General features: G+C 44.9%; 1 protein-coding gene across 1 annotated transcript in view; it reads left to right on the forward strand.

Annotated features, from left to right (window-relative positions):
* Positions 1–7,920: 7,920 nt before the first annotated feature.
* The window catches only part of LOC142200943 (macrophage mannose receptor 1-like), a 102,360-nt gene continuing 97,010 nt past the window's right edge, over positions 7,921–13,270 (forward strand). The window contains 1 exon segment of the mRNA XM_075271689.1: positions 7,921–7,978. Within this exon segment, the coding sequence (XP_075127790.1) occupies positions 7,921–7,978 (58 nt within the window).

Below are 13,270 nucleotides of genomic sequence, written 5' to 3' on the forward strand. Positions count from 1 at the left end.
GCCGCACCTCTAATGAGACGAGGTGAGGCGCTAGCCTTGAGTGGTGGACTGGAGGGGGGGCGGCAGCCCGGGCGATTTTTTTTTTTTTTTCTTTTTTTTCTCTGAACCAGCGCAGGAGAGCTGCCACTCTCCTTGCGCTGGTTCAGATGTCTACGTATCAGCATAGGCGGCGTCATCACGCCTCCTATGCTGAGACACAGTGTGCTGCTGGGAGTAGAGGATACGGCGGCAATATTATACTCACACCCCCGGAGCTCCAGGGGAGGTGAGGGAACATAATAAATAATGTTACTTACCTCTGCGGGATCCGATGTTACTCCTAGTAGGCTTCGGGCCTATATGGTAATGTCCCAGACGTCACGTGGTCTGGGATATTACCATATAGGCCCGAAGCCTGCGCTAGTAGTAATAGCCTGTTACTGCTAGCACAGGCTTTGGGCCTGTATGGCAACAGGCTGCTACTGCTAGCAAAGGCTTTGGGCCTATATGGTAATATCCTATACCACTTGACATCTGGGCATTACCATATAGGCCTGAAGCCTGCTAGGATTAACATCGGATCCCGGAGAGGTGAGTAACATTGTTTATTACGTTCCCTCATCTCCTCTGGGGCTCCGATTATTATACTCAAGGGTCTGAAGTCCCCCCTTCCCCTCCCCCTTTCTAAGTCAGACGATCAAAAGATAAACACCCCCCCCCCCGGGGGGGGGGGGCGTCTTTTGATCGTCCGCCTCAGGCAGCAGAGAGGCTAGGTTCACCACTGTATGGCCTTCCATACCAGATGTCTCGTGTTGGTTAGGAGTCATCCAGAACACTCCACAAATCGTCACTGGGGCCAGGGGGAGAGCCCCAGGGAGTTCTGGTCTCAAAAATAAGCTAGTATGCCGGTAAGAAAAGTGTAAAGTTATGCAAGTGATGCAGGATCTCTTCAACTCCACATCAGTTCCACTTGCAGCTAGTCATGTTCCTTCTTATTTTTGCATTTTCTTCTTTTTTTTTTTTATATACATCTGATTTTAAAATTAAAATAGGAGGAAAACATGTTTTTCAAAATCTTCTACTTCATGTGAAACCCTTATCAGACAGAGACATTTTTCATTTTTGTTTTTTACTCCCTGCATTCCAAAAGCCATAACTTTCTAATTTTTACCTAGTCATGTGAGGGCTTGATTTTTTACAGCTTCCACTTTGCAGTGAAAATGCTGAATTAGCTTTATTCTCTGGATCGGTATCATTACGGAAATTCCAGAGTTACATATTTAGTAACTACAAAAATGCAACATTTGGAAGAAATTTTTTTTTTTTTTTTTTTTTAATCACCATATTGTGACGCTTATAACTTTTTTTTAGATTTCAGTGAATGGATATCCGTACGATGTCTTTTTTTGTAGGACAATATGTATTTTTTTTATTAATACCATAAATATATGATGTTTTGATCAGTTTTTGTTCCATTTTTTTTTGGGGGGAGGCAAAATAGAGAAAAAAACCCAAACAATTCAGCTATTTAAATTTTTTCGTTTGCTACGGCGTTTACTGTATGGGACAAATGTTTCTATATTTTAATAATTTGGGAATTTTCAGACTAAGGGTTTCCTTACATGTTTATTTTACTTTTATCTATGATTTTATATGATCTGAGTTAAGGGGGGTGATTTAAGCTTTTTTTATTTTATTTTTTATTTTCTGCCTATGGGGTTTGAGCATGTGATCTTCAGATGGTTTGTGCCATAGACTGCAATACTACAGATAATACTCTATACAGTGTATTATCCTAGAGTGGCCCCTCTACACAGTATAATGTCCCAAAGTGGTCTCCATACAGTATAATGCCCCTTAATGGCTCCTACAGTGTTCTTTGCAACTATTGTACCTGAAATTTTTGTAATATTGGCTCCTATGCCATGTCACTGATGCACAGGGCCACCTATTAGCAGGAAAAGGGATCAGTAACTAAATAGGGCCCGTTAACTGCTCGGTTTACTTAAGCAGACAACAGCCTAATGAAAAAAAACCCCCCCAAAAAACCAAAGGGGCTCAGTGGTTAGCACTGCACCCTTGCAGCGCTGGAGTCCTGGGTTTGTATCCCACCAGGAACAACATCTGCACGGAGTTTGTATGTTCTCCCAGTTTTTGTGTGGATTTCCTCCTATTCTATAAAGACATACTGATAGGAAAAAAAAAAGTACATTGTGATCCCTAAATGGGGCTCACAATCTACATTTAAAATGTATATAGGGCTACAGATACTCGCTGTGCTGTTTGGTGGCCTGTATATAGGGTACAGATATATAGGGTACAGATACTCACCGTGCTGTTTGGTGACCTGTATATAGGGCTACATATATTCACTGTGCTGTTTGGTGACATGGTGTGGACCATACTTAACATGGACCAGAGGAAGTGAAGGAAAGAGTTGTCTCAGGAACTTAGAAAGAAAATAGTAGACAAGAATGTTAAAGGTAAAGGTTATAAGACCATCTCCAAACAGCTGTGACTACAGTTGCACATATTATTCAGAAATTTAAGATCCATAGAACTGTAACCAACCTCTCTGGACGTGGCCGTAGGAGGAAAATTGATGACAAATCAAAGAGACGGGTAATACGAATGGTAACAAAAGAGCCCAGAAAAACTTCTAAAGAGATTGAAGGTGAACTTCAAGCTCAAGGAGTATCATTGTCAGATCGCACCATCCATCGTTGTTTGAGCCAAAGTGGACTTCACGGGAGGCGACCAAGGAGGACACTATTGTTGAAAACAAATCATAAAAAGTACAGACTGGAATATGCCAAACTACATGTTGACAAGCCACAAAGCTTCTGGGAGAATGTCCTATGGACAGATGAAACAAAAATCGAACTTTTTGGCAAGGCACAGATGGAAAAATGAAGCTTAGCTTGAAAAGAACACTGTCCCTACTGTGACACATGGAGGAGGCTTTGTTATGTTCTGGGGCTGCTTTGCTGCATCTGGCACATGGTGTCTTGAATCTGTGCAGGGTACAATGAAATCTCAAGTCTATCAAGGGATTCTAGAGAGAAATGTGCTGCCCAGTGTCAGAAAGCTTGGTCTCAGTCACAGGTCATGGGTCTTGCAACAGGATAATGTAAAAGATGCTGCGGCACACACTGAATTTGCTAAGGGTGTGATAAGTTTATTTACATATATTAAATAATCGTTGTGCTATGGACATGTAGCAATAAGCAAAAAAGAAACAATAGATCAAATTAACGTTTCGGTTGTTGGACCTTCATCAGATATGATCTGAAATGAAAAATACAACACATTGTATCATAGTGACAACAACTGCCAATGGGACATGACAAAAGTTATGCGTTTTACCTTTTAAATTTTTCACCATGCAGTGTACAGTATAAGTAACATGTGACCTTAATTCTGCGGGTCGGTACGGTTACGGCGATACCTCATTTATATTATTTTTTTTATGCGATATTAATTCTACAGAGGAAAAACACATTTGGGGGCATAAATCAATGTTTTTTGCATCGCCATCTTCTGAGAGGCGTAAAAATTTTATTTTTCGGTTGACAGTGTTGGTTGGGGGCTTATATTTTGCGGGACAACTTGTGCTTTTTATTGGTACTGTTGTGGGGTGTATATGACGTTTTGATCACTTTTTATAGCATATTTTGTAAGGTGAGATGGCGAAAAATCACTACTTCTGCCGGTTTTTTAGTTTTTTTTTTCCGTCATTCACTGTGTACATTAAATATTATTTCAGTTTTATTGTACAGATTGTTATGGACTCGACAATACCAAAAATGCATTGTTTTTATTAATTTTTAGTTTTTTTTTTAATATAATTCGTTTTCTATAGAAAGAAGGGAATTTGTGGGGCTTTTTAAATTTATTAATTGTTTTAAAACACTTTATTTTTTTGTTCCACTTATTTTTTTTTACTTTTTCACATGTCCCTATGGGACACTTGGATCAGTGATGATTTTATCACTAATCCTGTATTATGCTCTGTGACACAAAGCATGCACGTGTCTCCCAGTGCATAACAGGAAGTCAGGCTGTGCAGACGGCACAGATTCACTTCCAGAAGACCAGGATCAACCAGGTAATGGGGACTCAGGGCAGCCTGAGGTCACTGGCCAGACCCCAGGCTGCATAACAGAGATACCGGCACCCCCCGATCTTGCCACAGGGGGTGCCAGGGGGGGGGGGAGAAAATAATGCGAAACCCTTTGTTTGCAGTAGTCATGTTTGACCATTGCAAGCAAAGGGTTAAAACCTCCGATCGGTAAAAGCACCGACCGGAGTTTATGGAAAAGAGTAATAGCTGTCGGTAACAGCTATCACCCGCTTCCGATTCCGCCTTCAGCTAGTGAGCGGGCGGAATAGCTATGACATAATATTACCTCATGGTGCGCTAAGCACCTAGCACCCATGAGGTAACAGTATGTCAAAGGTCATTAAGGGGTTAAATAGTGGTTTGTTTCAGCTTTGGGCATTGAGCTTTTGCCACTTGACACTCTGTCTGTTACGGGAGCGGATTTTGCCCCATTGGCCAGGGGTAAGGTCCAACACAAGACCCCCTTAATCACCTTGCAAGTGGGTTCGACACATTCGGAGGTCATAAGCCTTTTTGTTATGAAGCATCTGTCTTCTGATGTTATTTTGGGCTCCCCTGGTTGAACCTCTATAACCTTATTTTTGATTGGGGTAAAAAGGAGTTGGTAAAGAGGGGAGATCAGTGCTCATCCCATGGTATTGCTTTGCACTCCTTAGATTGTGTCAGTGAGGAGAAAGTCTCAGCTACTAAAAGTTGGGAATGCCCCTCCAGTCTTAAAACCCGGCGTTTTCAGAAACGCCAGGTGAATAAACAATATTTGCCCGGCCCTCAAGCGTCTGTGGTTCAGGCAGATCTAAAATACAAGGCAGGGGAAATTGAGAATTCCTCTAGAACTGGTTTATCTGGTGAGGGGCTGGTGGCCTCATAAAAGGGGGATACTTTAACGTCTCTGCCTGTTCGGGTCACTGCGCCACCCTCTGCTTGCATGCTGCGGTGCAGGAGCCGTGTGCAGTTTCATTCCTTGCTTAGAGTTTTTGGTTGCACTGTGTGAACATGGCTCTATTTCTGTAATTGATTTTCCACCATACCCATCTGCCTTCACCTTCATTTCTCTGTTCCTCTATAGTTACAGTCCTATGAAAAAGTTTGGGCACCCCTATTAATCTTAATCATTTTTAGTTCTAAATATTTTGGTGTTTGCAGCAGCCATTTCAGTTTGATATATCTAATAACTGATGGACACAGTAATATTTCAGGATTGAAATGAGGTTTATTGTACTAACAGAAAATGCGCAATATGCATTAAACCAAAATTTGACCGGTGCAAAAATATGGGCACCTCAACAGAAAAGTGACATTAATATTTAGTACATCCTCCTTTTGCAAAGATAACAGCCTCTAGTTGCTTCCTGTAGCTTTTAATCAGTTCCTGGATCCTGGATGAAGGTATTTTGCACCATTTCTTTCTACAAAACAATTCAAGTTCAGTTAAGTTTGATGGTCGCCGAACATGGACAGCCCGCTCTCAAATGATCTGAAAACAAAGATTGTTCAACATAGTTGTTCAGGGGAAGGATACAAAACGTTGTCTCAGAGATTTAACCTGTCAGTTTCCACTGTGAGGAACATAGTAAGGAAATGGAAGACCACAGGGACAGTTCTTGTTAAGCCCAAAAGTGGCAGGCCAAGAAAGATCAGAAAGGCAGAGAAGAAGAATGGAGAGAACAGTCAAGGACAATCCACAGACCACCTCCAAAGAGCTGCAGCATCATCTTGCTGCAGATGGTGTCACTGTGCATCAGTCAGCAATACAGCGCACTTTGCACAAATAGAAGCTGTATGGGAGAGTGATGAGAAAGAAGCCGTTTCTGTACGTACGCCACAAATAGAGTTGCCTGAGGTATGAAAAAGCACATTTGGAGAAGCCAACTTCATTTTGGAAACAAAGATTGAGTTGTTTGGTTATAAAAAAAGGCGTTATGCATGGCGTCCAAAAAGAAACAGCATTCCAAGAAAAACACTTGCTACCCACTGTAAAATTTGGTGGAAGTTCCATCATGCTTTGGGGCTGTGTGGCCAATGCCGGCACCGGGAATCTTGTTAAAGTTGAGAGTCGCATGGATTCCACTCAGTATCAGCAGATTCTTGAGAATAATGTTCAAGAATCAGTGACGAAGTTGAAGTTACGCCGGGGATGGATATTTCAGCAAGACAATGATCCAAAACACTGCTCCAAATCAACTCAGGCATTCATGCAGAGGAACAATTACAATGTTCTGGAATGGCCATCCCAGTCCCCAGACCTGAATATCATTGAACATCTGTGGGATGATTTGAAGCGGGCTGTCCATGCTCGGCGACCATCTAACTTAACTGAACTTGAATTGTTTGTCCAAAATACCTTTATCCAGGATCCAGGAACTGATTAAAAGCTACAGGAAGCGACTAGAGGCTGTTATCTTTGCAAAAGGAGGATCTACTAAATATTAATGTCACTTTTCTGTTGAGGTGCCCATACTTTTGCACCGGTCAAATTTTGGTTTAATGCATATTGCACATTTTCTGTTAGTACAATAAACCTCATTTCAATCCTGAAATATTACTGTGTCCATCAGTTATTAGATATATCAAACTGAAATGGCTGCTGCAAACACCAAAATATTTAGAACTAAAAATGATTAAGATTAATAGGGGTGCCCAAACTTTTTCATAGGACTGTAAGTTTAGCCTTGCCTTGTGATTGACAGCCTGTCCACCTATCAACTCCAGGGCAGGTTCTTCCTCCCTATTTATTCTTGACTCACATTCACACTGGTGCTTGCTATTGCCTTGTGCGTGCTGGCTTTTCTCTTATTGTTTATTCTTGTATTCTGACTCTTGACCTCTGGCTTTCCCTATTGACTATTTTTTTGGATATCGATTTTGACACTGCATCGCTCGACTGTTACTGACCCCTGGCTAGCTGACCTCCCTTGTTGTTGTTTGTCTTGTCCGTGTTTTGTGTGTCACGTATTTAGGAAGGGTTTTGTCGTCCAGTTGTCGCCTATTACCTATAATAGGATCGGCAAGCAGGAGGGGACAGTGGGGGGGTTTCAGACCAGGGCTCGCTGTCTCTTGTGTCTCTTTCCCAGGGTTTCCAGGAGCTACTGGGAAAGTCTGACTTTCATTCGTTGAATTTCATAGACTTTTTAATTATTATTACTTTTGTCAGATTCAAGTTATTTCTGTGACCATTGTGGGGTTTCTCTTTCATTAAATGAGGGGGACCAACAATTTTTTCCATGTGTGTATAGTTTTCTTTGCTGACAGCCGGCTCCCCGCTCCTGCAGCTGCTAAGTCTGCAAGAAGATACTATTACATCCTTACAAAGATATATCCTGAGCGCCCAGACATTAATAGTTAATGGGTGGGTGTAAAAGGGACTAAATATCCTAAACATCTGATCAGTGGAGACCACCTCATGTAGGCCCATATGAAATGTCTAGATTGATTTGAAGTCAGGGATATCTGCAGCCCTTTGATTCTGCTGATCGTAGCTTCATAAATAACACTGTAGGTACAAATATGTAAAGTCAGAGAATTGTGACGATTTTGTTGCCATGAATTTAGTTTTAAAATTGACCCCATCATCAAATTATGAAATAATTCCTAAAAAATCAAGTGGTGAGTAATAGGTGTATCCTATACTGGCAGGATTGTGGCTTTCTCATGATATCATGCAATAATAGTGAAGGGAAGTTACTGTAGATTATCTGTGCTCATGTGACCATATAGTCCTTTATTATATACAGATCACATTTCTGGATGTCACAATCTTCCTACTGGGAACTGTAACAGGACTTGCTTGGGGACTTGGACAGAACAATGCGATATATACAATGACTGCCTCCATATTACTCACACTTCTATACCTTATGTGGCCGCCTGGTCTGCTGGGTAAGTTACACTGTACTTACATGTCCTAGGGTGCGGGTTATAGCTATGTCTGGACATATAGGCAGCCTATATATATGATGCATATGATCATTATGGGGTTGATTGGGGGTGTAGGTCACTAGCGTTTCCCACCACCTGATAGGTAGGTGACCGACTGCTGTTTGGTGGATTCCCCCCCCACCCCCTTGCAGAGCTACTTCGCTCTAGTATTCGGAGTAGTTCACAGCAGTAAGACCCCATTATTGGGACATTGGTGACATACAGTATCTCTAGGAAATGTCCAATGTCTATCCTGAGACAATCTAATGAAGTAAACAGGTTTTTATCAAACACTACACATTACCTTTCCCACCTGGTGCAGGACACAACTAGAGGAAGAGACTTTCATACCTAATATTACCCAATAGACCTGACACAATGCAGTGTTAAGGTCGGGCACATAGGAAGTGGTGACCACTATGTAATAGGTTTTTCTGCGTTTTTTAATAGGATGTTTTTAGAAGCCATAAAAAAAAGTAACTTCTTCAAGGCATTAACTGACCAGTTTAGACACTTCCTTAAAGGGATATTTTCGTTTTAGCAAATAAAAGTTACTCTTTGCATAAAGATAGTCCCCCACATAGCTAACCCGAAGGGGTAGTGGAGTAAGGGCTCATGACTTAAAATGGAGAAGGAGCAGTTAGGTCATAGAAAGTGCAGAGGGGGTTCAACTAGGGGCCAGTGGGTGGGGACACACAGCATATTTGGTAAACATCTGGCTAGTGAGTCTAGACATTAGGCTACAGGAGATTGAAGAGTAAAGTTGTGCTCTCACCATGTCAGCTGAAATTGAGGCCTTTCTGGACCATATTCGCCAGGCCGCTCTGCAGGAGTGGCTGCAGGAGTGCCTGGGGTCCCTTTCTCAAGATGTGGCTCCTGTGTTCGAAAGGGTGTCCGGTTGCGCAGGAGACAAGCGCAGCCACCTGAGAGGCTCAGCCCGGAGCTCTCCCCGCCGTCCAGGCACTGCAGACAGAGCCCCACAATCGACCCTCTTGAGGTGGTCCCTGGTCGGCACGCCTCGTCGGCTAGGGGTGCCTCTGGGAGGAATCCAGTCCCGCATCCTGGACGGGCAGTTCCGGGGGTATCCCGTCACGTGTCCCCCTCCCACCGGCATCGGCCTGCTGGTTCCTGTGCTGTGGCCACTTCCCCCGCTGATGCTCCAAGTGGGGGGTGGGCCAGTCGAGAGCGGTGGTCCGGCAGTCGGCTGGAGCCGCTTTTGTCTTGTCCCCTGGTGTCTGCCGCTGGGCACCGGGCCAGGCGTGAGCACTGCAGCGCTGGAGTTCTGGTGTTCAAATCCCGCCAATGGCAAAAAAACATCTGCAAGGAGTTTGTATGTTCTCCCCATGGATTGCCATCCCATATTCCAAAAAAAGACATACTGATAGGGAAAAATGTACATTGTGAGCTCTATGTGGGGCTCACAATCTACATTAAAAAAATTAAAAAAAAGAGGTGGGACTGGGTCACATGGCGGGGCCTTTTGCTCGCCCCCTGCCCCCCCCCCCTTGGAAGGTCTGCGGGTATCTCCTTTGGGGGTTGTGCCCAAGCGAGGGGCCTAACAAGTTCCGCCTCATTCACCACCTGTCGCATCCGCATGGGGATTAGGTCAATGACGGTATTGATCCAGCTTTGTGTGCGGTTTCTTATGCTTCGTTCAATGCGGCGTTGGGTTGGGTGTGGAGATATGGTTCTGGGGCGTTGCTGGCTAAGACGACATAGAGGCAGCCTTCCGGCTTCTACTGGTGCATCCAGAGAACTTTCACTTACTGGGGTGCAAATGGCAGGAAAATTATTATGTGGACTTGTGTCTTCCAATGGGGTGCTCGATCTCCTGTGCCTATTTTGAGGAGTTCAGCACCTTTTTGGAGAGGGTAGTGCGGCAGCACGCGCAGGTGGACTCTGTTCTGCACTACCTGGATGACTTCCTGTTGATTGGCCCCCCAGGCACGTGGGTGTGCTCCTTGTTGCTGCGGAGCATGAAACGGATGTGCCATTGGCTTGGCATCCCCTTGGCTCTGGAGAAGACGGAGGGCTCTGCTACTGAGGTCAAATTCTTGGGCATAGTTATTGATACTGTCAGGATGGAGTGCCGTCTACCGGAGGATAAGTTGGAGGAGCTGCGGGTTATGGAGGACACGGCGTCGCGCCAGCGGAAGTTGCGCTTGCGTGAATTGCAATCCTTGCTGGGGCGTCTTAACTTTGCTTGTAGAATGCCCATGGGGTGTGTTTTTTTCCAGCACCTGGCTGCGGCCACGGCGGGTGTGCAGCAGCCTTTTCATTTTGTGCGTTTGCGGGCTGAGGATTTGGTTGTTTGGGGGGAGTTTTTGGCTCGTTACAATTGGCGTTCTGTGTTGTTGGTGGCGCCGGTGTCTAATGCTGATTTGGAGTTATTTAAGGATGCAGCGGGCGCATTTGGTTTTGGGGCGTTTTTTTCAGGGTCAGTGGTGTTTTGGGGAGTGGCCAGATGCCTGGTGCCGGGAAGGTCTTGTGAGGAATCTGGCACTCCTGGAGCTGTTCCCTATCGTAGTGGCCGCGGTGGTCTGGGGGGATCGGCTTCGGGACCGCCGAGTTCATTTTCAATGTGATAACTTGGGGGTAGTACAGGCCATTAACTCACAGTCTGCTAACTCTCTGCCGGTAGTGCGGTCGTTGCGTGAGCTGGTGTTGCGGGGTTTGGAGCTTAATGCTCATTTTGTGGGGTTCGGGTGCCCGGGACTCTCGTAGGCCATTGTTTTTTACTATTCTGGTGGATCTTCTGGGGGTTCTGGGTGGTGTGTGTTCTTCTACATATGAGGTGGGGTTGTTTAGTTTGGCTTTTTCTTTAGCATTTTTTTGGGCTTTTAGGGTGTATGAGCTCGTGTCCCCTAGCAGGGTCTGCCTGGGCAGTTTGTTGCTCTGTGATTGTGGTGTATCTGAGGGGGAGTTGGTGTGTCAGGTGCGCCAGTCGAAAACTGATCAGGAGGGCAGGGGTGTGGTGGTGCGGTTGTGCCCCTTCCCGGGGTCCTCCACGTGTCTGGTGGCTTGTTTTGAATTTTTTTTGGAGCGGCGTCCGCAGATAGGCGCTGTGTTGTTGGTGCACGAGGATTCTTCGTGCCTGTCGTGTTTCCAATTCATTCAGGTGCTGCGCCACGGCTTGCAGGGGTTGGGCCTCTTTCCTGGTAAATACAGCTCACATTCTTTCCGCATTGGCGCTGCTACAGAGGCGGATAGGTGGGGCATGCCGCCCGAGGTCATTAAACAGATTGGCAGGTGGGAGTCCGACCGTTTTCGATTGTATGTGAGGCCCACTTGGTATGATGGGTTGTGAACAGGGTGGGGCGGGGGCCTGTGTTTTGTCTTTTCAGAGCTTGATTTCTGGTGTTATGGTGTGTTTTTTCTTGTTTGTCTCTTTTTGCAGTTGCGGCTCCGTGTTTGGTGTGGGTCGTCGGCCACTCTTATGTCCACTGGGGTGGTGTTCGTGCGCATGTCCGACCATCTGGATGCCAGTTGGGGTACGACCATTCCTTGGTGCAGGTTAAGTGGTTGGGAGTGAGAGGCATGCTGTGGTCCAGGTTATTGTCCGAGGTGCAATATTACGTGGATATGGATAGGCCCCCTGACGTTTTGGTGATCCATGCGGGGGAAATGATTTGGGTTTGCGGGTGTCCAGGGAAGTGTTGCGGGATTTTAATTTGGACTTGCTGTGACTATGGTCATCCTTCCCTGGGCTGCTCATAGTGTGGTCGGACATTGTGGCCCGTATGTGTTGGAGACATGCTCGTTCAGTGTCTGGCATCGACCAGGCGAGGATTAAGATTAACAGGGTGGTCAGCCGTTTTGTGGCGTGGCATGGTGGCTTGGTTGTGTGGCATAGCAAACTGCAGAAAGTGTTGGCTGACTTGTTCCGGCGTAATGGTGTTCACCTCAATGCCATCGGGATGGATATCTGGTTGCTGGGGATTTGAGAGGGCATCAACTGTGCGGGTTTGGGGAGATGAGCGCAAGTAAGGTGGTCACTCGCGCTCACCGTGGTGGGCACAGGAGGGGTCTTTGGAGGCACAACGGGGGTGGAGGACTAAGGGGTCATCTCCACCCTCTTGGTAGTATGCATGATGGTGGAAAACCATGAAGGATAACAATTCCTGTGGTCAGGGGGATCCAGGACGCAATTTCCTCCGATGTTGGTACACCTGGGCTAGGTGAATCACGGCTGGGGGTAAGATTCGGAGGTGGTGGTGGTGTCTTGGGGGTTGGTGCCTTCAGAGGCCCCTCCTTCTTGGAGGGGATACAATTCCTGGATTTATATTGCTGGGATTGGATGGTTAGGTAAATGGGGAGTTATAATTGATATGTAAATTTATGCATTTGATGGTAAGTGGGTTTAATGTCATTTATGCTATGTTTATGAATATGGTAATTTAAAGGTTCATTTATGGTGTTATGTTAATAAAATGCCACTGTGGCCTATTCTTCCAACCTCTGGTGTCAGTGTCCTTATTTGGGATCTATGGGAAGGTAGGTTGGGGTATGGGTACACGGCTCAACTAGGCCATTTTTATAGCCATGTGATATTACACATTTTTCTATCATCCTTTCTGTATAAGTTCTTTTGTATAAGTTCCTCAGGGTTTAGAAATCTCTGCTTGCTTCCATTTAGTAGGGACCTTAATAGTTTACTGGTCATGTGATGGACATACAGGTGCAGGACTCGTCACAGGAAAGAGCTCTAATAAGTGTAACAAGCCGAGCGCCTGTGTGTCCATCACATAATAGGATTGATTTGTATCCACTAGAAGGAAACAGTGAATAATAAAACATCATAGGTACTAGTGATGGGTACAGTTGTGAGGTATGGATACACGTGCTAGACATGAGTGACAAAAACAGCAATAGTATATTATGTATCTATTTTTATGGCTTAAACAATGCCAGAGTATGACTGTAATATCCTCTTATTTATAGGACTACAGAATGTAAGTAGAGATATCATCACTTCATATGTTCTTGACCTCCCATATCTTACAGACTGGTGGTGATATAATAGGTTATGGAGTTTATGTAACAGTAAATAATAATCTATCACTCCTTACAGTAATGCCGGACACCTACATACACCTATAGATATGTCCAGTGCACATACCTCCCAACTTTTGAAAGTGCGCCGTGGCAAATTTGGCCCCTCCCACTTTTATGTTGACTCCGCCCATTCTCATTAATTTTTCACGTGCTCCCACACAGTATAATCATCCTACAGTCACCAAGTAAATTATATGC

This window comes from Leptodactylus fuscus, chromosome 4 (assembly GCF_031893055.1).
Source record: "Leptodactylus fuscus isolate aLepFus1 chromosome 4, aLepFus1.hap2, whole genome shotgun sequence".
Classification (NCBI taxonomy): Eukaryota; Metazoa; Chordata; class Amphibia; order Anura; family Leptodactylidae; genus Leptodactylus; species Leptodactylus fuscus.